The sequence below is a fragment of the Oncorhynchus gorbuscha genome, linkage group LG06 (genome assembly GCF_021184085.1).
Source record: "Oncorhynchus gorbuscha isolate QuinsamMale2020 ecotype Even-year linkage group LG06, OgorEven_v1.0, whole genome shotgun sequence".
NCBI lineage: Eukaryota > Metazoa > Chordata > Actinopteri > Salmoniformes > Salmonidae > Oncorhynchus > Oncorhynchus gorbuscha.
The window spans coordinates 53,175,429-53,196,435 of record NC_060178.1 but is presented as its reverse complement, the minus strand read 5'-3'; the positions used below and the strand labels follow the sequence as shown (position 1 = coordinate 53,196,435).

The following is a 21,007-nucleotide window of genomic DNA, read 5'->3' as shown; positions in this document are numbered from 1 at the left end:
GTCTGCCAGGATCCGCCAGAAGTGCCAGTCTGCCAAGATCTTCTAGATCGGCCAGACAACCTGAATCATCCAGGTCCACCAGCCAGCCAGGATTTACCGGAGCCTACTACCTGCCTTAGCTTCCTCTCAGTACTGAGCTTCCTTTCAGTACTAGGCTTCCTCTCTGTACTGGGCTCCCTCTCAGTACCGGGCTTCCCCTCAGTACTGGGCTGCTTCGGTCCCGGGCTGCCCCTCTGTCCCGGGCTGCCCCTCTGTCCTGAGATGCCCCTCTGTCCTGAGCTGCCCTGCTGTCCTGAGATGCCCCTCTGTCCCGCGCTGCCCCTCTGTCCTGAGCTGCCCTGAGATGCCCCTCTGTCCCGAGCTGCCCCTCTGTCCTGAGCTGCCCCTCTGTCCCGAGCTGCCCCTCTGTCCCGAGCTGCCCCTCTGTCCCGAGCTGCCCCTCTGTCCCGAGCTGCCCCTCAATTATGTGGGGATCAGGGTGAGGACTATTAGGCCATGGTCGGCGGAGAAGGTGGATTATCCTAGGACGCGAAGGGGAGGAACTAGGACATTTATGGAGTGGGGTCCACGTCCGAGCCAGAACCGCCACCATGGACAGACGCCCACCCGGACCCTCCCTATGCTCTTGAGGTGCGTCCCGGAGTCCACACCTTAGGGGGGGGGGGGGGTTCTGTCACGCCTTGGTCATTGTATCTTGTGTTTTTGTTAATTGTTTGGGTAGGCCAGGGTGTGACATGGGTTTATATGTTGTATTTCGTATTGGGGTTTGTATTAATTGGGAGTGTGTATTATTAGGGGTGTGTCTAGTTAGGCTTGGCTGCCTGAGGCGATTCCTAATTGGAGTCAGCTGATTCTCGTTGTCTCGGATTGGGAACCGTATTTAGGCAGCCTGAGTGCGCGTTGTATTTCGTGGGTGATTGTACCTGTCTCTGTGTTAGGCTGTATTTATTTTCACTCGTTTGTTGTTTTTGTATTTTCAGTTATTTCATGTACCGCATTATCTTCATTAAAAGTCATGAGTAACCTACACGCTGCATTTCGGTCTGACTCTCTTCAAACAACAGACGAACTTCGTTACATATATATATATATAAGTAACACAAGAAAATTACATAACAATAACGAGGCTATATACATATACAGTGGGGCAAAAAAATATTTTGTCAGCCACCAATTGTGCAAGTTCTCCCACTTAAAAATATGAGAGGCCTGTAATTTTCATCATCGGTACACTTCAACTATGACAGACAAAATGAGAGGAAAAAAATCCAGAAAATCACATTGTAGGATTTTTCATTAATTTATTTGCAAAATATGGTGGAAAATAAGTATGGTAGGATCGCGTAACTGGGCAGCTCGTGACTGGGTTTCCCTTTGTAGTCCATAATATTTTTTACGCCCTGCCACATCTGACGAGCGTCAGAGCTGGTGTAGTAGAATTCAATCTTAGTCCTGTATTGATGCTTTGTCTGAGGGAATAGCAGGATTTCTTCTAAGCGTCCAGATTAGTGTCCTGCTCCTTGAAAATCTGCAGCTCTAGCCTTTAGCTCAGTGCGGATGTTGCCTGTAATTCATGGTTTCTGGTTGGGAAAATGTACGTACGGCCACTTTGGGGACGACGTCATCGATGCACTTATTGATGAAGCTGGTGACTACGGTGTTATACTCCTCAATTCCATTGCCTGAATCCCAGAACATATTCCAGTCTGTGCTAGCAAAACAGTCCTAGAGCGTAGCATCTGCGTCATCCGACCACGTCTAAGATGCAACAGTCAACATTTGAGCTGGCCACACTGTTTTGTCACAGAAACATTTTACACAAACAGTCTTCACAACTTTATGTTCTCAGTGTGAGCAGTTTATTTTTGGATGGAATGTTCAGACATTCAAAGAAATAGCAACAGCAAAACACAATTCTCATCCAAACCTAAAAAATGTAGGCTATATGAGTCCTAGCGCTAACTGAGGAAAGAGTGAGCTAATCTGAGTGGTCATATTTAGCTAACTCTCATCTGACAGAAAACATACTATAAATTAAGAAATAGCAATTACTATTTACAATTCATTACATCATGGGTGAGCTCAACAGTGATTAAACACTTTACAAAATAAACACGCTGAAAATAAACAAGACTTCATTGCATTGCACACACTATCCAACTGCCGCGCCAACCAAGAGCTACCTTTCAGAGAGCCGGAATAGCTATCTTTATTTCCTCCTACCTTACTGCTGATGTGCTCTAAAAGTGTCAGCCCAGGGTTTCACCACAACACAAACCATTTTCTGATAATGATTTACAGATACGTACATGTGGCACGTTCCGTCAGTCAATCACGTAACCTCTTGACACTCACTCAGAGCCTTTCAGTATTGTTGTTTAAGTATGTAGCTAGTGGGCTAAGCAGTAGCACTAGCAATGTCAATCAAAAGGCGATAACTCACAAATGTGGAATTTCTGGCAATTGTTTTAAATGTCTGAGAATGAAAGTGAGAAATCAGATTGTGACAGTGAGGAGCTAACCCCCAACCTTTTGGCCATTGAGAACCCTGCATCTGAAGACCCTGGCCCACCAAGACCCTGGCCCACCAAGTCCCAGGTCCCTCTGAAGATGCTGGTGGTGATGGAGGCAGACCAACAATGGATGGGGTACGGGAGGTCTGCGGTAGCTGGAAAGCCACCAGCCATTTCACCCGTCTTGGCCCTGCTGTTGACTTTGATGAGTCTCAGTCTGAAATGCAAAGCCTGGAGTGCTCCAAGCTGTTTCTGACAGACAAGCTGGTCAGAGACATAGTGGGGGAGACCAATCGCTATGCCTTGGAGTTATAGGAGAAGAGAAAGCCAGGATTGAGGGGGAAGCTCACTAAATGAGTGACAACCACAATTAGTGAAATGAATACCTTTCTGGTGACAGTCCTTCTCTTTGGGAATAGTGAAGCACAAATCCACTTTTTCCAAGACCTCTTCCTAGTTATGCTGTGATGGCTGCATTTCGTCAACAATGCTACTGCCCACCTACAGTGCCTTCGGAAAGTAATTTGACCCCTTAACTTTTTCCATATTTTGTTACGTTACAGCCTTATTCTAAAATGGATTAAATCCTCAGGAATCTACACACAATACCCCATAATGAGAAAGCCTAAACAGGTTTTTAGACATTTTTACAAATTAAATAAAACAAACAGAAAGACCCATTGTTATGAGATTCGAAATTGAGCTCAGGTTTCTACAACTTGATTGGAGTCCACCTGTGGTAAATTCAATGAATTTCAATTTATTTAGAAAGCCACACACCTGTCTATATAAGGACCCACAGTTGACAGTGCATGTCAGAGCAAAAACCAAGCTTTGAGGTCAAAGGAATTGTCCGTAGGGCTCAGAGACAGGATTCTGTTGAGGCACAGATCTGGGGAAGGTTTCCAAAAAATGTCTGCAGCACTGAAGGTCCCCAAGAACACAGAGGCCGCATCATTCCTAAATGGAAGAAGTTTGAAACCACAAAGAATCTTCCTAGAACTGTCCGACCGGCCAAACTGAACAATCGGGGGAGAAGGGCCTTTGTCAGGGAGGTGACCAAGAACCCGATGGTCACTCTAACAGAGCTCCTCAGTGAGCAAGGGAGAACCTTCCAGAAGGACAACCATCTCTGCAGCACTCCAATCAGGCCTTTATGGTACGACAAAAGCCACTACTCAGTAAAAGGCACATGACAGCCTAAAGACTCTCAGACCCTGAGAAACCAGATTCTCTGGTCTGATGAAAACAATATTGAATTCTTTGGCCTGAATGCCTAGCGTCACTTCTGGAGGAAACCTGACACCATCCCTACTGTGAAGCATGGTGGTGGCAGCAACATGCTGTGGGCATGTTTTTCAGCGGCAGGGACTGATAGACTAGTCAGGATCGAGGCAAAGATGATCGGAGCAAAGTACAGAGAGATCCTTGATGAAAACCTGATCCAGAACGCTCAGGACCTAAGACTGAGGTGAAATTTCACCTTCCAACAATGACCCAAAGCACACAGCCAAGACAATGCAGGAGTGGCTTTGAGACAAGTCTCTGAATTTCCTTGAAAGGCCCAGCCAGAGTCCGGACTTGAACTCGATCAAACATCTCCGGAGATGTCACGTTCGTTGGAATGAATATCGGACCAAAGCGTAGCGGATGTTGAGTTCCACATGATTTATTATTTATTAGTAGGTTCATGCTCTACAACATCCGCAGAGTACGACCCTGCCTCACACAGGAAGTGGCGCAGGTACTTATCCAGGCACTTGTCATCTCCCGTCTGGATTACTGCAACTCGCTGTTGGCTGGGCTCCCTGCCTGTGCCATTAAACCCCTACAACTCATCCAGAACGCCGCAGCCCGTCTGGTGTTCAACCTTCCCAAGTTCTCTCACGTCACCCCGCTCCTCCGCTCTCTCCACTGGCTTCCAGTTGAAGCTCGCATCCGCTACAAGAACATGGTGCTTGCCTACGGAGCTGTGAGGGGAACGGCACCTCAGTACCTCCAGGCTCTGATCAGGCCCTACACCCAAACAAGGGCACTGCGTTCATCCACCTCTGGCCTGCTCGCCTCCCTACCACTGAGGAAGTACAGTTCCCGCTCAGCCCAGTCTAAACTGTTCGCTGCTCTGGCCCCCCAATGGTGGAACAAACTCCCTCACGACGCCAGGACAGCGGAGTCAATCACCACCTTCCGGAGACACCTGAAACCCCACCTCTTTAAGTAATACCTAGGATAGGATAAAGTAATCCTTCTACCCCCACCCCCCTTAAAAGATTTAGATGCACTATTGTAAAGTGACTGTTCCACTGGATGTCATAAGGTGAATGCACCAATTTGTAAGTCGCTCTGGATAAGAGCGTCTGCTAAATGACTTAAATGTAATGTAAATGTAATTAGTGCTACGTGCACTAACTGAAAACAAGATCCCAAAACACACAGGTGGAAAAAAGGCTACCCCCCCCAAAGGTGCGGACTCCGACCGCAAAACCTGAAACAAAAAGGGAGGGTTAAGGGGGGGGGTGTCTAGTATCAGTGGCGGCTTTGGTGCCTCTTGATTCTAGCCATCCCGGATCCGGGATTGTGAATACAGCCTCAAGCTCATTACCATAATGCAACGTTAACTATTCATGAAAATCGCAAATGAAATGAAATAAATATATTTGCTCTCAAGCTTAGCCTTTTGTTAACCTATTAAGTAGACCCGACATGCATGCGTCCCATCTAGCCATCTGGAAATGCAAATGCGCTACGCTAAATGCTAATAGCACTCGTTAAAACTCAAACGTTCATTAAAACACACATGCAGGGTACTGAAGTAAAGCTAAATTTAAAAAGTCGACGATAAACTTTCACAAAACACTTCGAAATACTTTTGTAATCCAACTTTAGGTATTAGTCAACTTTAATAATCTATCAAATTGATCACGGGACGATGTGTATTCAATAGCTCCACGTCTTAAAATCATGGTCGGAAATTTCTCTGCCAAAACATCCTGTCGGAGACCGGAAGGAATGGGCTCTCTCTTACTCGTTTGACCAAGAAACAAAGCGCAGGCAATTGACAAGACAGGCGACATCGTGTGGAAGCTGTAGGACTTGCAATCTCAGCCCCATGTAATTTGCTTTCCAATAGACAATACATGCAAGTGGCGCATTGATATATTTTCCAGATTTTGGTGATCAGTTTTTCTTGCGCTTTTCGATGAAACACACGTTATGTTATAGTCACAGCCGTGATTTAACCAGTTTTAGAAACGTCAGAGTGTTTTCTATCCACACATACTAATCATATGCATATACTATATTCCTGGCATGAGTAGCAGGACGCTGAAATGTTGCACGATTTTTAACAGAATGTTCAAAAAAGTAGGGGGTAGACATAACAGGTTTAACAACATTGTCATCTCAGATTTTCAAAATATGCTTTTGAACCATAGCTAAACAAGCATTTGTGTAAGAGTATTGATAGCCTAGCATAGCATTTAGCCTAGCATTCAGCATGCAACATTTTCACAAAAACAAGAAAAGCGTTCAAATAAAATCATTTACCTTTGAAGAACTTCAGATGTTTTCAATGAGGAGACTCTCAGTTAGATAGCAAATGTTCAGTTTTTACAAAAATATTATTTGTGTAGGACAAATCGCTCCGTTTTGTTCATCACGTTTGGCTACGAAAAAAACCTGTATCCAGGAGTGTAATTCTCTAGGCAAGCTCATAAGCATAACGCAACGTTAACTATTCATGAAAATCGCAAATTAAATTAAATAAATATATTAGCTCTCAAGCTTAGCCTTTTGTTAACCTCTTGCTCCTACCTGGCACGCAGGCGTCCCATCTAGAGCTCTGGAAATGCAAATGCGCTACGCTAAATGCTAATAGTATAAGTTAAAACTCAAACGTTCATTAAAATACACATGCAGGGTATTGAATTAAAGCTACACTCGTTGTGAATCCACGCAACAAGTCAGATTTTTAAAATGCTTTTCGGCGAAAGCATGAGAAGCCATTATCTGATAGCATGTAACACCCCAAAAGACCCGCAGGGGACGTAAACAAAATAATTAGCATAGTCGGCGCTACACAAACCGCACAAATAAAATATAAAACATTCATTACCTTTGACCATCTTCTTTGTTGGCACTCCTAGATGTCCCATAATCACTATTGGGTCTTTTTTCCGATTAAATCGGTCCATATATAGCCTAGATATCGATCTATGAAGACTGTGTGATAAACGGAAAAAAATAGCGTTTCATAACGTAACGTCATTTTATTTTATTCAAAAAGTCGACGATAAACTTTCACAAAACACTTCGCAATACTTTTGTAATGCAACTTTAGCTATTAGTAAACGTTAATAAGCGATCAAATTAATCACGAGACGAAGTGTTTTCTATAGGGGTCCGTCTTGAAATACTGTCCGTGTATTTCTCAACCCTCAAGCCTGTCTCTTGTTCGTTTGACCAAGAAACAAACCATTTGCAAATGACAAGACTGTTGACATCGTGTGGAAGCTGTAGGTACTGCAACCGCAGCCTTAATGTCTTTCGCCCATAACAATGGGTTGAAGCGGCGGATGGATATATTTTTCCACTATCAGTGATCAGATTTTCCTGCACTTTTCAATGAAACGCACGTTCTGTTAAAGTCACAGCCGTGATTTAACCAGTTTTATAAACGTCTGAGTGTTTTCTATCCACACATGCTAATCATATGCATATACTATATTCCTGGCATGAGTAGCAGGGCGCTGAAATGTTGCGCGATTTTTAACAGAATGTTCGAAAAAGTAGAGGGTCGACTGAAGAGGTTAACAACACTGTCATCTCAGATTTTCAAAATATGCATTTGAACCATAGCTAAACAAGCATTTGTGTAACAGTATTGATAGCCTAGCATAGCATTAAGCCTGGCATTCAGCATGCAACATTTTCACAAAAACAAGGAAAGCATTCAAATAAAATAATTTACCTACCTTTGAAGAACTTCAGATGTTTTCAATGAGGAGACTCTCAGTTAGATAGCAAATGTTCAGTTTTTACAACAACAAAAAATATTTGTGTAGGCAAATCGCTCCGTTTTCTTCATCACGTTTGGGTAAGAAAAAACCCAAAAGTCATTAAAACCTTTTTCCAAATTAACTCTATAATATTGACAGAAACATGGCAAACGTTTAGAATCAATCCTCAAGGTGTTTTTCACATATCTATTCGATGATAAGTCATTCGTGGCAGTTTAGTTTCTCCTCTGAAGAAATGGAACGCGCATGGACCTGGAGATTACGCAATAATTTCGACGCAGGACACCGGGCGGACACCTGGTAAATGTAGTCTCTTATGGTCAATCTTCCAATGATATGCCTACAAATACGTCACAATGCTGCAGACACCTTGGGGAAACAACAGAAAGGGCAGGCTCATTCCTGGCGCATTCACAGCCATATAAGGAGACATTGGAACACAGCGACTTCAGAATCTGGGGCATTTCCTGTATGAAATTTCATCTTGGTTTCGCCTGTAGCATTAGTTCTGGGGCACTCACAGATAATATCTTTGCAGTTTTGGAAACGATTTGCAGTCTTTCCAAAGCTGTCAATTACATGCATAGTCGAGCATCTTTTCGTGACAAAATATCTTGTTTAAAACGGGAATGTTTTTTATCCAAAAATTAAAAGAGCACCCCCTATCTCGACGAAGTTAAGTATGATCCCCAATTAGAGACAACGATAGCCAGACACTGATATTAGACACCCCCTCGGGCCAGACATCGGCGCAGAGGAGGACTCCTGCCATGGAGCGGGACTGGACGCCGTGTCTGGACTGGGCATCGGCGCAGAGGAGGGCTACTAACATGGAGCTGGACTGGACGCCGTGTTTGGACTGGACATTGGCGCAGGGGAAGGCTCCTGCCATGGAGCGGGACTGGACGCTGTACCTGGACTGGGCACCAACGCAGAAGAAGACTCTGGCCTTGGAGCTGAACTGGACACCGTGCTCAGACTGTGCATCGGCGCAGGGGAAGGCTCCGGGCATGGAGCTGGAGATTCCGGACCGTTGACAGTCTCAGGAGGTTCCGAACCATGGTCCGTCGTTGGAGGTTCCAGACCGTGGACCGTCGTTGGAGGTTCCAGACCGTGAAACGTCTCAGGAGGTTCCGGACCGTGGACCGTTGTTGGAGGTTCCGGACCGTGAAACGTCTCCGGAAGCTCCAGACTGTGAAACATTGCCGGAAGCTCCGGACCGGGAACTGTCGCCGGAAGTGCTGGACTGGGAAATGTCGCCGGAAGCTCTGGACTGGGGATTGTCACAGGAAGCCTGGTGCATGGGGCCGGTACTGGTGGTACCGAACTGGTGACCCCCACCTCAGGGCTAGGAGCATGCACAGGACGCACCGGACTGGGAAGGCACACTGGAGGCCTAGTGCGTGGAGCCGGCGGGACAGATGGCGCCAAACTAGTGACATGCACTTCAGGGCGAGTACGGGGAGCAGGCTCAGGACGTACTTGACTGGGAACACGCACTTCAGGGGGAGTGCGAGGAGCAGGCACAGGACGTACCGGACTGGGGCCACGCACTTCAGGGAGAGTACGGGGAGCAGGCACAGGACGTACCGGGCTGTGGAGACGTACTGGAGACCTGGTGCGTATAGCCGGCATCAATGGTACCGGTTCAATGACACACCTCACCCGGTAAGTGCGAGGAGCTGGCACAGGACGTACTGGGCTGTGAAGGCGCACTGGAGACCTGGTGCGTATAGCCGGCAGCAATTGTACCGAAACTTTAACACACTTCTCAGGACGAGTACGGGGAGCTGACTCAGGTGGCATCGGACGGCTAACACGCTCCTCAGGGCGAATGCCGTGCATACTATGCCAAACCAACAGCTCTCTCGCTTCACTCTTCTCCAATTTATCCAACAACTCCTCGAAGGTCTCTAATTCTCCCCTCCATTTACTCTCCTCCAATTTATCCAATAACTCCTCGACGGTCTCTGACTCACCCCTCAACTTCGCCAACCACCCCATGTCTGTCGCCAAGGAAGGGTTTCGTATCTCCCCATCACTTCTTCCCATGTCCAGAAATCCTTCACCTGGTGAACATGCTGCTTGGTCCTGGTTTGATGGGATATTCTGTCACGTTCGTTGGAATGAATATCGGACCAAGCCGCAGCGGATGTTGAGTTCCACATTATTTATTAGAAAGTGAAACTAAGCAAAGACAAAAACAAATAAACAATAAACTAACAACTAACCGTGACTACAGAGATGCTACGTGCACTAACTCAAAACAATATCTCATAACACATAAGTGGAAAAAATGCTACTTAAGTATGATCCCCAATTAGAGACAACGATAGCCTCTAATTGGGAATCATACCAAAACACCAACATAGAAAAAACAACTAGAACCCCACATAGAAAATATAAACTAGACGAAACCCCTAGTCACGCCCTGACCTACTCTACCATAGAAAATAAAGGCTTTCTATGGTCAGGACGTGACAGGAGAGACCTGAAAATAGCTGTGCATTAACGCTCCCCATCCAACCTGACAGAACTTGAGGGTATCTGCAGAGAAAAATGTGGAAACTGCCCAAATACAGGTGTGCCAAGCTTGTAGTGTAGACCCAAGACGTCTCTAGACTTTAATTGCTGCCAAAGGTGCTTCAACAAAGTCCTGAGTGAAGTGTTTGAATACTTATGTAAATGTCATATTCATTTTATTTATTTTTGTAAATAAATTAGCAACATTTCTAATATCCTGTTTTTGCTTTGTCATTATGGGGTATTGATATGGGGAAAAAACAACGTAATCAATTTTAGAATAAGACTGTAACCTACCAAAATATGATAAAAGTCAAGGGGTCTGAATACTTTCCAAAGGCACTGTATATTATAGATTTATTATAATATCAATAATAATTATTATTATTATTACTGTTTATATACAGTACCAGTCAAAAGTTTGGACACACCTACTCATTCAAGGGTTTTTCTACATTGTATAATAATAGTGAAGTAATCAAAACTATAAAATAACACATATGGAATCATGTAGTAACCAAAAAGTGTTAAACAAGTCAACGTATATTTTAGATTCTTCAAAGTAGCCACCCTTTGCCTTGATGACAGCTTCATTTGGAATGCTTTTCCAACTGTCTTGAAGGAGTTCCCACATATGCTGGGCACTTGTTGCCTACTTTTCTTTTCCTTTACTCTGCGGTCCAACTCATCCCAAACCATCTCAATTGGGTTGAGGTTGGGTGATTGTGGAGGCCAGGTCATTTCATGTAGCACTCCATCACCCTCCTTCTTAGCCAAATAGCCCTTACACAGCCTGGAGGTGTGTTGGGTCATTGTCCTGTTGAAAAAAAAAAAAAGAGTCCCACTAAGCGCAAACCAGATGGGATGGCGTATCTCTGCAGAATGCTGTGGTAGCCATGGTGGTTAAGTGTGATTTGAATTCAAATATCAATCACAGACAGTGTCACCAGCATCAATCGTTCACCTACTCTGCGTCTCACAAGACACGGCGGTTGGAACCAAATATCTCAAATTTGGACTCATCAGACCAAATGACAGATTTCCACCGGTCTAACGTCCATTGCTCGTGTTTCTTGGCCCAAGCAAGTATTTTCTTCTTATTGGTGTCCTTTATTAGTGGTTTCTTTGCAGCAATTCGACCATGTAGGCCCACATCAAACATCTACAATCGAAAATCAAATCAAGAGTCGGCTTTCTATTCCGCAACAAAGCCTCCTTCACTCACGCTGCCAAGCTTACCCTAGTAAAACTGACTATCCTACCGATCCTCGACTTCGGCGATGTCATCTACAAAATGGCTTCCAACACTCTACTCAGCAAACTGGATGCAGTCTATCACAGTGCCATCCGTTTTGTCACTAAAGCACCTTATACCACCCACCACTGCGACTTGTATGCTCTAGTCGGCTGGCCCTCACTACATATTCGTCGCCAGACCCACTGGCTCCAGGTCATCTACAAGTCCATGCTAGGTAAAGCTCCGCCTTATCTCAGTTCACTGGTCACGATGGCAACACCCATCCGTAGCACGCGCTCCAGCAGGTGTATCTCACTGATCATCCCTAAAGCCAACACATCATTTGGCCGCCTTTCGTTCCAGTACTCTGCTGCCTGTGACTGGAACGAATTGCAAAAATCGCTGAAGTTGGAGACTTTTATCTCCCTCACCAACTTCAAACATCAGCTATCCGAGCAGCTAACCGATCGCTGCAGCTGTACATAGTCTATAGGAAAATAGCCCACCCATTTTCACCTACCTCATTCCCATACTGTTTTTTATACTGTTTTTATTTATTTTTCTGCTCTTTTGCACACCAATATCTCTACCTGTACATGACCATCTGATCATTTATCACTCCAGTGTTAATCTGCAAAACTGTATTATTCGCCTACCTCCTCATGCCTTTTGCACACATTGTATATTGACTGCCCATTTTTTTTCTACTGTGTTATTGACTTGTTAATTGTTTATTCCATGTGTAACTCTGTGTTGTCTGTTCACACTGCTATGCTTTATCTTGGCCAGGTCGCAGTTGCAAATGAGAACTTGTTCTCAACTAGCCTACCTGGTTAAATAAAGGTGAAATAAATAAAATAAATAAAAATTCACACAGTTTCCTCAGAACAGTTTATGTTGAGATGTGTCTGTTGTGAAGCACTTATTTAGGCTGCAGTTTCTGAGTCTGGTAACTTTAATGAACTTATCCTCTGCAGCTGAGGTAATTCTGGGTCTTCCTTTCCTGTGGCGGTCCTCATGAGAGACAGTTTCATCATAGCGCTTGATGGTTTTTGCGACAGCCCTTAAAGAAACCTTCAAATTTCTTGCCATTTTCCGGAGACTAACCGACTTGTCTTAAAGTAATGCTGGATTGTCAATTCTCTTTGCTTATTTGAGCTGTTCTTACCATAATATCGACTTGGTCTTTTACCAAATAGGGCTGTCTTCTGTATACCTCCTTGTCACAACACAAATGATTTGTTCACAAAGCATTAAGAAGGAAAGAAATTCCACAAATTAACTTTTAAGAAGGCACACCTGTGCAAAGCAGTCATCAAGGCAAAGGGTGGCTACTTTGAAGAATCTAAAATCTCAAATATATTTTGATTTGTTTAACACTTTTTTGGTTACCTATGTGTTATTTCATAGTTTTGATGTCTTCACTATTATTCTACAATGTAGAAAATAGTACAAATAAAGAAAATCCCTTGATGTGTGTAGGTGTGTCCAAACTTTTTTCTGGTACTCTATATCTGACCAAATTATGTAAGACACAAATTGTAATTTTGAATTCTGTAAAGTGAGTGTGGAAGAGGTGAACACATTTTTTTTGTCTATCAACAATGACAACAATTATAAAAACACCAGGAAATCAGCTCCAAGTAATTTTATTTAGGAAATCTGTTCCCAAATATTATCATGCATTATAGAGACATATGTGGTCATATACTAATAATAAATCATAATTAATTTGATTTATATAGTGATTTTGTACCAACTGAGGTACTCAAAGAGCTCTCGGGAGAAACTTGCCTCATCCACCATCAATGTGTAGCACCCGACTATTTTTGTGCCAGATTGCTCACCACACATCAGCTATCAGGTGGAGATGTGAGGAGTGATATATGCGAATTAGGAATGAGTGGGCTTATTAGGTGGCCATGATTGAATGTGGCCAGGTTGGGAATTTAGCCATAACACCGGGGTGAACACCCCTACTCGTAAAATAAGTGCCATGGGACTTTGAATGACCACAGAGAGTCAGGACACCCATTTTAACGTCCCATCTGTCAGACGGTATCCTACGCAGGGCAATGTCCCCAAATGTAATGAAGATTTGAATTAATTCTTGAAGTCAATTTGCAATCTAAAAATATTTGTTTTTATTATATTCTGGTCCCCTGACCATCCGCTCAAGAAACAATTGGCCCACGGCTGAATCTTGTTGAGGATCCTTGCCATACCGCAACCATGTCAGCCACAAGGAGTCTGCATGACCTGACGGGAAAGAGAAAGATCAAGTCAGACTGTACTTGACGATAACCTTAAAATGGGGGCAGTGGACAAAGCAGACATTATAAACAGCTTTGTGGAATGTGCTTGGAAGACTACCAAGTAGTATAAGAAGATAATTTTCCATTTGATCGTCACTGCTGTCTTCAATGGCCACATAATTCACCACCAGCTAACAAGTGAGATTATTTACTGAACAGGTTTGTTTTGTAATTGGACATACAGTTCACATAAAAATCACATAGTCCAGCAGGTTGGTGAAGTCATTGTTTCATTTTATGATACAAGTATCAAACATGGTACACTAATACTAGATACCTTAAGGAACATTTTAAAGATCATATTCAGTCTGGGAAGACTGTCAGTCAACCAGGGCGGCCTATCAGGGCAGTCCTGATAATGAGTGGCAAGAGTGTGGCATTGAGAGAGAGAGCCAACAGGTGAAATCAACTTGGTTGATCAAGTTAATCTCAGTTGTATGCTGCTCCACTCCGAGGGCTTTTGTACAGCTGCCAAACAGCTGCAATGATATACAGTATAATATGATATTCTGTTTTGTGTCTATTTTAAGAAAAGTGACAGGAAACAGCCCTGTACACATCACTTTAGGTAAAATCCAATAGGAATGCATTATGTCCAGCAGACAGGTAATCCATTAATATTATACCTTTCAGTCTTTACACAAAGTGAGTCAACTACTACATAAAGATGTCTAGCTATAGTGCCATCGCAGATATAATAAACAATTATACTCTAAAATACCAGTTTTCCAAAATGACCACCAACCAGCTACATTGGTTCTAACTGGACAGGATTCACATGGCCATTTAGCCATAAATAATTGGTACATACATGGCTTAAAATGTTTGTGGTGGTGTGGAGAACACAATAAAATGACCCAAGTATGCCTTGTGAAAATGCCCCCTAAAACTTTGAATTTGCCATAACTTCATTGGTAAGTGGTGTATTTAGCCTAATGATAGCTTAACTTGTTCAGGATAGCTTGGTAAATACAATATAATGAATCATGTATGTTTTTTAAAGATGTTTTTGAAAATAAAACAAAATAATTGCCCAAAATGCTGTCTAAATCACAGATTCTGAAAATATTTTCATATCTCAATTGAGTGGATGATGGTTCAGCATGCTCCACAATACTGTGTGATATCTGTGGATTAAAATTATATACAACATGTGCGTAATGGCAGCCTTAGTAGTCCCATACATCCCATTTAAAAAGGTAGACTTCTATTGACTTCTAATGGCTTCACATCCATGTTTCCATTTTCAACATTCTAAATAGAGAAGGGGGGATACCTAGTCAGTTGTCCAACTGAATGTATTCAACTGAAATGTGTCTTCTGCATTTAACCCAACCCCTCTGAATCTGAGAGGTGCAGGGGGCTGCCTGAATCGCCATCTTCGGTGGGTTAACTGCCTTGCTCATGGGCAGAACAACAGCTTTTTACCTTGTCAGCTCGGGGATTCGATCCAGCAACCTTTCAAGTTACTGGCCCAACGCTCTAACCCAGGGGTGTCAAACATACGGCCCGCGGGCCGGAACCGGCCCCCAAGGAGGTTCGATCAGGCCCGCAGGATAATTTGAAAGTGGAAAAAATGCATAAAAGACATGGAATTAATATTTTTAATTCGCTGCAATTCATGGATTATCCGCTAAGGGGCGCACTCTTTCCATCAGAGTAGAAGACAAGCCGCATCACTGAGACAGACTGAAAACAGCAGACGGTATCAATGCGCCATCTGCTGCTTGTTACGACGTTGTTAATACCTTGGTCTCTACCTCTCCGCTACACCATCATTAGCCAAAATGTCGTTATCCAAACGGAGAAAAGTAGATAAGGAGTGTAGAATTTTCAAAGAAAAATGGACCAAGTCCTATTTATTTACAGAGATGCACGGAAAACCTTTGTGCTTGGTGTGTTTGCAACAAGTTTCGGTATTGAAGGAATATAATATTCGACGCCACTACGAGACTCATCACAGCGAAAAATATGACGGCTTGCAAGGACAACTGAGAAGAGATAAGATTAACGAATTGCTGGCGGGTCTGAGGAAACAGCAGTCAACTTTCATCCAGAGCCGAGAAGTCAGTGAAGCAGCGGTAAAAGCCAGCTACCTAATTGCTAGCGAAATAGCATTAGCATCGAAGCCATATTCAGAGGTCTGAACCATCGTCAGTTTGACAAACTTCTCAGCGACAGCAACATTACCCACAGCCTGCCATACCACACTGAAGTGAGATGGTTAAGCCGAGGCGCTGTGCTGAGGCATTTCTTTGATCTACGAGAGGAAATCGGACAGTTCATGGAGAAAAAGGAAAACCGGTGTTGGAATTACAATCTCAGGAATGGCTACGGGACCTTGCATTCTTGGTTGATATTACTGAACACTTGAACAATCTGAACAAAATGTTGCAAGGCCGCAAAAAGTTGTCACACAGTTTTCTGACAACATACATGCATTTAAGTTGAAGCTGACTTTGTGGGAGATGCAACTGGCAAATGGCAACCCTGCTCATTTCCCCTGTCTGAGAGATGTGTGTGTGACCAGACCTGATGCGGACATGAAACGGTACAAAGACAAAATTGCAGGACTACTGCGGGAGTTTGAGAAACGTTTTCAGGTATTTGGTGAACTTGAGACAGAATTTTCAGTTTTTCGCTCACCTTTCACAGTTAAAGCTTCTGATCTGCCGGTCGAAATTCAGCTAGAGATAATTGATTTGCAGTGTGATGCAGATTTGAAGGGCAAATTTGCCTCTGTAGGTCTGGACAGATTTTATCAGTATCTACTACCAGGTTACCCCAAATTAACAGCCCTGGCTGCTAAAATTTTGTGCATGTTTGGGACAACCTACCTTTGTGAACAAATTTTCTCAGTGATGAATATCAATAAAACAAAAATGCGTTCAAGGCTCACAAACAAGCACTTAAATGACGTTCTGAAAGTGACAGCTAGTCAGGACATGACACCTGGTGTTGATGCACTTGTACAGGCCAAAAGATGCCAAGTTTCAGGTACAAATACAAGTCCAGACTAGACTAACACCTTTAAAATGCTGCCTTAGATACGGTTTGCATTGAAAGAATACAGCTCTGTGAAGATGAATCCTTACTGTGGTGATTTAAAAAATGTGCACTTTAATGTTAGTCAGCAGCTTCAAAACAAAAGTTGTGTGATGGAATTCTACTGTTCATACAACTCCATAAATTTTCAGTATGTATTGTATGTGTATGTATGTTTCATGTATGAAGTTTACAGATTTACAGGACAGGCGAACACTTTCTTCATTACACATTTAAAATCACTCTCCTTAGTTTGTAAGGTGTACGCAGGGATTACATTTAGATGTTATATGCGTATGTGTAAGTGGTTTAAAAATTCATTTCTTTAAAAGTCTCATTTAATCTTAAAGTGCATTACTATATTTTTCAGTACCAATTAAAGTTTTGTGCCTTTGTACAATCAGTGGGATCAGTTGCAATGCATATTTGTGAATGATAAAAGTAAATTGCACATTTGTCTAAGGAAATATGAGGTGTTTCATGAAATGTTTTGTAAAAGGATAGTTCCTTAAATTTCAATATTTTCCTAATGTTCTTGTGCTTCTTTACACCAAAACAAAGGAAAGACATGTTATTTTGGTTATTTATAGCAGAGTATGGTATAATTTTAATGGTCCGGCCCACTTGACATCTCCCTAGGCCGTATGTGGCCCACGATGCGAAATGAGTTTGACACCCCTGCTCTAACCACTAGGAAACCTGACGCCCCAATACAGGGAAGGTTTCTTGTCACCTTTCTTGAAATTGTGTGCTGAATGGTTACAATTTTTCTCATGATGCAGTTAAAACTGGCATTCGGGTGCAGCTTGGATGTTTCACCCGTAAAACAATAATAATTATCTTTCACAATTAGCCTAAAGGTCTCAACATAAAAGTATTTTGTTAAAATGGGTTACAAAATCCTGGGGCGAACCCTCGGTTACCTGTCTCTCTGGTGGACATGTATTCATTCCTATGGGATTTGCCCTAAAGTGACGTGTACGGGGCAGGTTTCCTCTTTATTTTTTATTTTTTTACAATTGAAACAAAACAGAATATCATAGTATATATCACTGCAATCACAGTAGACTTCAGGGAACACCCATATGACTTTTTTTTAAGAGTGTTTACTTGTAAAACTATTGGAACTAACCATGAAAACATTGACACGCATTTTCACCACTTTTCTACTTAAATCTTAAAGAATGCATCCATATGTGACATTTCTGGGCCATTTTATTTATATAGTGTTTTCCAGACCCCCTCAAACATTTTAAGCCATCATTGGGCTCTATCTACTGTATAAATTATTTATGGAGATATGACCAAGAAAATCTTGTCCAATATGTCCCCATGTAGCTGGTTGACCACCAGGGGGTAATGGGCAAAATCTTCTTTAGACATGCGCCAGCTGTGTGTGAAATTTGGTGACTATAACAAGTCCAAAATGTTCTCCCCTCTCCGCTGGACTGTGGTTAAAAGGACCTCAATATGACCCCCATGAAGGTCTTGAGTATTTTATGATCAGCATTATTGTCTACATTAATCGTGGGGTTTATTTGGTGGGTAGATAACATTACAAAGTCATTTTCAGATTGTTTGGAATGATTCAACCCTATTTTATTCTAACAGGAAACCCAAATGGCAGCCATTTTGTTAAAATGGCCGCCCTTGTTGACTGACAGACTGTCATCTAGTGTTTATGTACATACACGCACACACTCCTTACCTTAAAATAAGGACACAAACTATGCTCTTCAGTTGGTGTTCACAAAAGTTTGTGTGTATATCACAGACATATACCTGTACTGACCACCATGAACCTACAGTAACTCCTTGTCCCTCTCTCTGTCCACAGATCAAGGTCAGTAGCATTGTTAGGGAGATGAGACTGCAGCGATATGGCATGATTCAGACCAAGGTCAGTACGGTAGGCCTACCATACAGAGGTTAGTGTTCAGGGGTTAAACGGTTTTTTGGCCATTCAGGGTACCAATGATTCTTTGTCTATGGCTTCCATAATCCTGTCCACTTTATTGTTTCCTACATAGTCAGATATTAAATTACACATATTCCAGAAACCCAGGTTGAGTAGTAGTTCTTTGGACCTACTAACCTGGTGTGGGTTTCCAAAGACTTCATAGCGAGTTGTATTTTATTTTTCTCTGCCACACAGCCGCAAGAGAGTAACAACAATCAAACCAATGTTTGACAGTCAATATATGCATGACCATATCTAATTCATTAAAAAAATAAAGCACTTTGCGGTTGGAGTGGCCTGAGTCTGGTTGGACCAGAGAAAGTATTTTAGCTAAGAAACTTACGAGAAACCCACCCTCATCATTAATGACAGTGTGTGAATAGAGTAAGTGGACCCCCAGAGAGCTAGAGAAAGAGGCTTCCACCCAGAAGCTATTTCCCCCTAACCACTCATGTACCACATCATTAGTCATTAAAACATCCTATAATAATTTGACTACAGTCGGCTCTTTACTGCACTCTGTGTGTGTGTGTGCGTGTGCGTGTGTGTGTGACCACAAGTCCCCACAAGAATAGTAAATTTAACAAACATTTTACCAACTGGGGACATTTTGTTGGTCCCCACAAGGTCAAATGCTATTTTTAGGGGGGTTGAGTTAAGGTTAGAATTTAGTGTTAGGGTTAGAATTAGGTTTAGAGTTAGGAGCTAGGGCTCGTTTTCGAGTTAGGATTAAGTTTAGGGTTGAGGTTAGGTTTAGGCTTAGGGAAAAAAGGATCTTCAATGGGACTGAATTGAGGTTAGTTATGAAAGACTGTGTGTGTGTGCGCGCGCATGTTGTAACACCTGTCTTGTCTCTGCATAGGAACAGTACCTGTTCTGCTACAAGTTATGGTTGGAGGTTCTACAGGGCATCCTGCAGCTGCATGGTAACCGATGGCATTCTGAGAGCACCCGCAAATTGCAACCTGAGAGCCCCCGCAAATTGCAACCTGAGAGCCCCCCGCAAACTTATGGGCCCTCACAAACACAGTAGCCGATGGCAACCCGAGAGCCCCCATGAAGATAACCAATTTGTTTAACCAGTTACTTCCCACCTTCCCAAAGAAGATACCTTATCAATGAAGATGTGTAATATTTGAATAGTTGACTGTGTAAGTTATACATTTGTTAGCAGTTTAATTTGTTATGAGCACTGTAAGTATGTGTTTTAGCCAGCTACTTTATTTGTTGTCATGCCTAACATGACTATTAACAGTTGGCTATAGCACATATAGATGGAAGACCAGGCTATGTTTCTGCAGTGTTTTGATATTTGGGTTATGCATTTATTGATGGAGGTAGACATTCTTACTGTTGGGTCTTTCTGTGTTCTCAAACTGTGATTATAGTATTTAAAAAATTGTGAAATAAGTGCATGTTAATCATTTATTAATTCTGTCCATGACTGAAACCAAAAGTGAATAGAATCAAGTGCCTTGGAAAGACTTGCAGCTTTATGTGACACTGATTAATGATCCAGGTTTCTGGGGGTGAATCCAAACATGTGATCTTGGAGTGCTAAGAGACTCACATTTTTGTTTGTTTCACCCCCAGAAACCAGGTTTGATTGAACAGTAACCTCAGTACAAATGCTCTGTGTGATTCTGTAAGGAATGTCTGTCCGATACTGTTTTTGTTCAAATCTTGTTGTCCCAAAACTCTGATTCACTGTGTGTGAATTTTGCAGCACAATAGTGAAACTCTATTCATTTTGCAGTCTAATCTCTATGACCACTGAGCAAGTGCTTGAAGTTTGAAATATAATGGGGGTCAAATGCACAAAATCATTGTACAGTAACATCACCATTGTAGTTGCAGTTTCAGTAGCATGATAATATGCTTTAACATTCACTACCAGTACAGTATAGCCTCGGTCTGATCACTGATCTGTCAGGACCCGGTTACGAACCCGGGTCTCTGGAGTGAGAGACAGTCACTCAACCAACTGAGCCACGAATAGTCGGTAGAACCCAGAAGATGAGGCAGACACAGCAGTACTTGAGACGGTGTATTTAATGAAGTAAAAAGTGAAGTTCTTCAGGAAAACATGTAACTCCACAACCTCAAAAGGAATCCTACAAGAACAAAAGGTAATCCTCCAAGACAAAAAAGGTAAATCCACAAGGTGGAAGGTAAAGCACAAAAAGCCTCAAAAGATACTCAAAAAACAAACAAACAAGAATAAAAAACAGAATTCCACAAGAGAGTCCACCGGGATCAACAAGAGTTCTCAGAGTACTAGGGCTGGGTGCTAACATACAATCAGGGGAAACGAGGCACAGGTGCAAATAATAATGGGGATCAAGGGAAAACAAAAGGTCAAAAGGCATAATGGGGGCATCTAGTGACCAAAAACC

At 42.7% G+C, this 21,007-nt stretch overlaps 1 protein-coding gene across 1 annotated transcript in view; it reads left to right on the top strand.

The window, feature by feature from the left end:
• The window catches only part of LOC124037173 (tyrosine-protein phosphatase non-receptor type 20-like), a 50,489-nt gene extending 29,853 nt beyond the window's left edge, over window positions 1-20,636 (top strand). The window contains exons 8-9 of the mRNA XM_046351840.1: window positions 18,489-18,551; window positions 19,474-20,636. Coding sequence (XP_046207796.1) covers window positions 18,489-18,551; window positions 19,474-19,644 — 234 coding nt within the window. The 3' untranslated portion in view covers window positions 19,645-20,636. The remainder of the gene's footprint in view (window positions 1-18,488; window positions 18,552-19,473) is intronic.
• The last annotated feature ends 371 nt before the right edge of the window (window positions 20,637-21,007 follow it).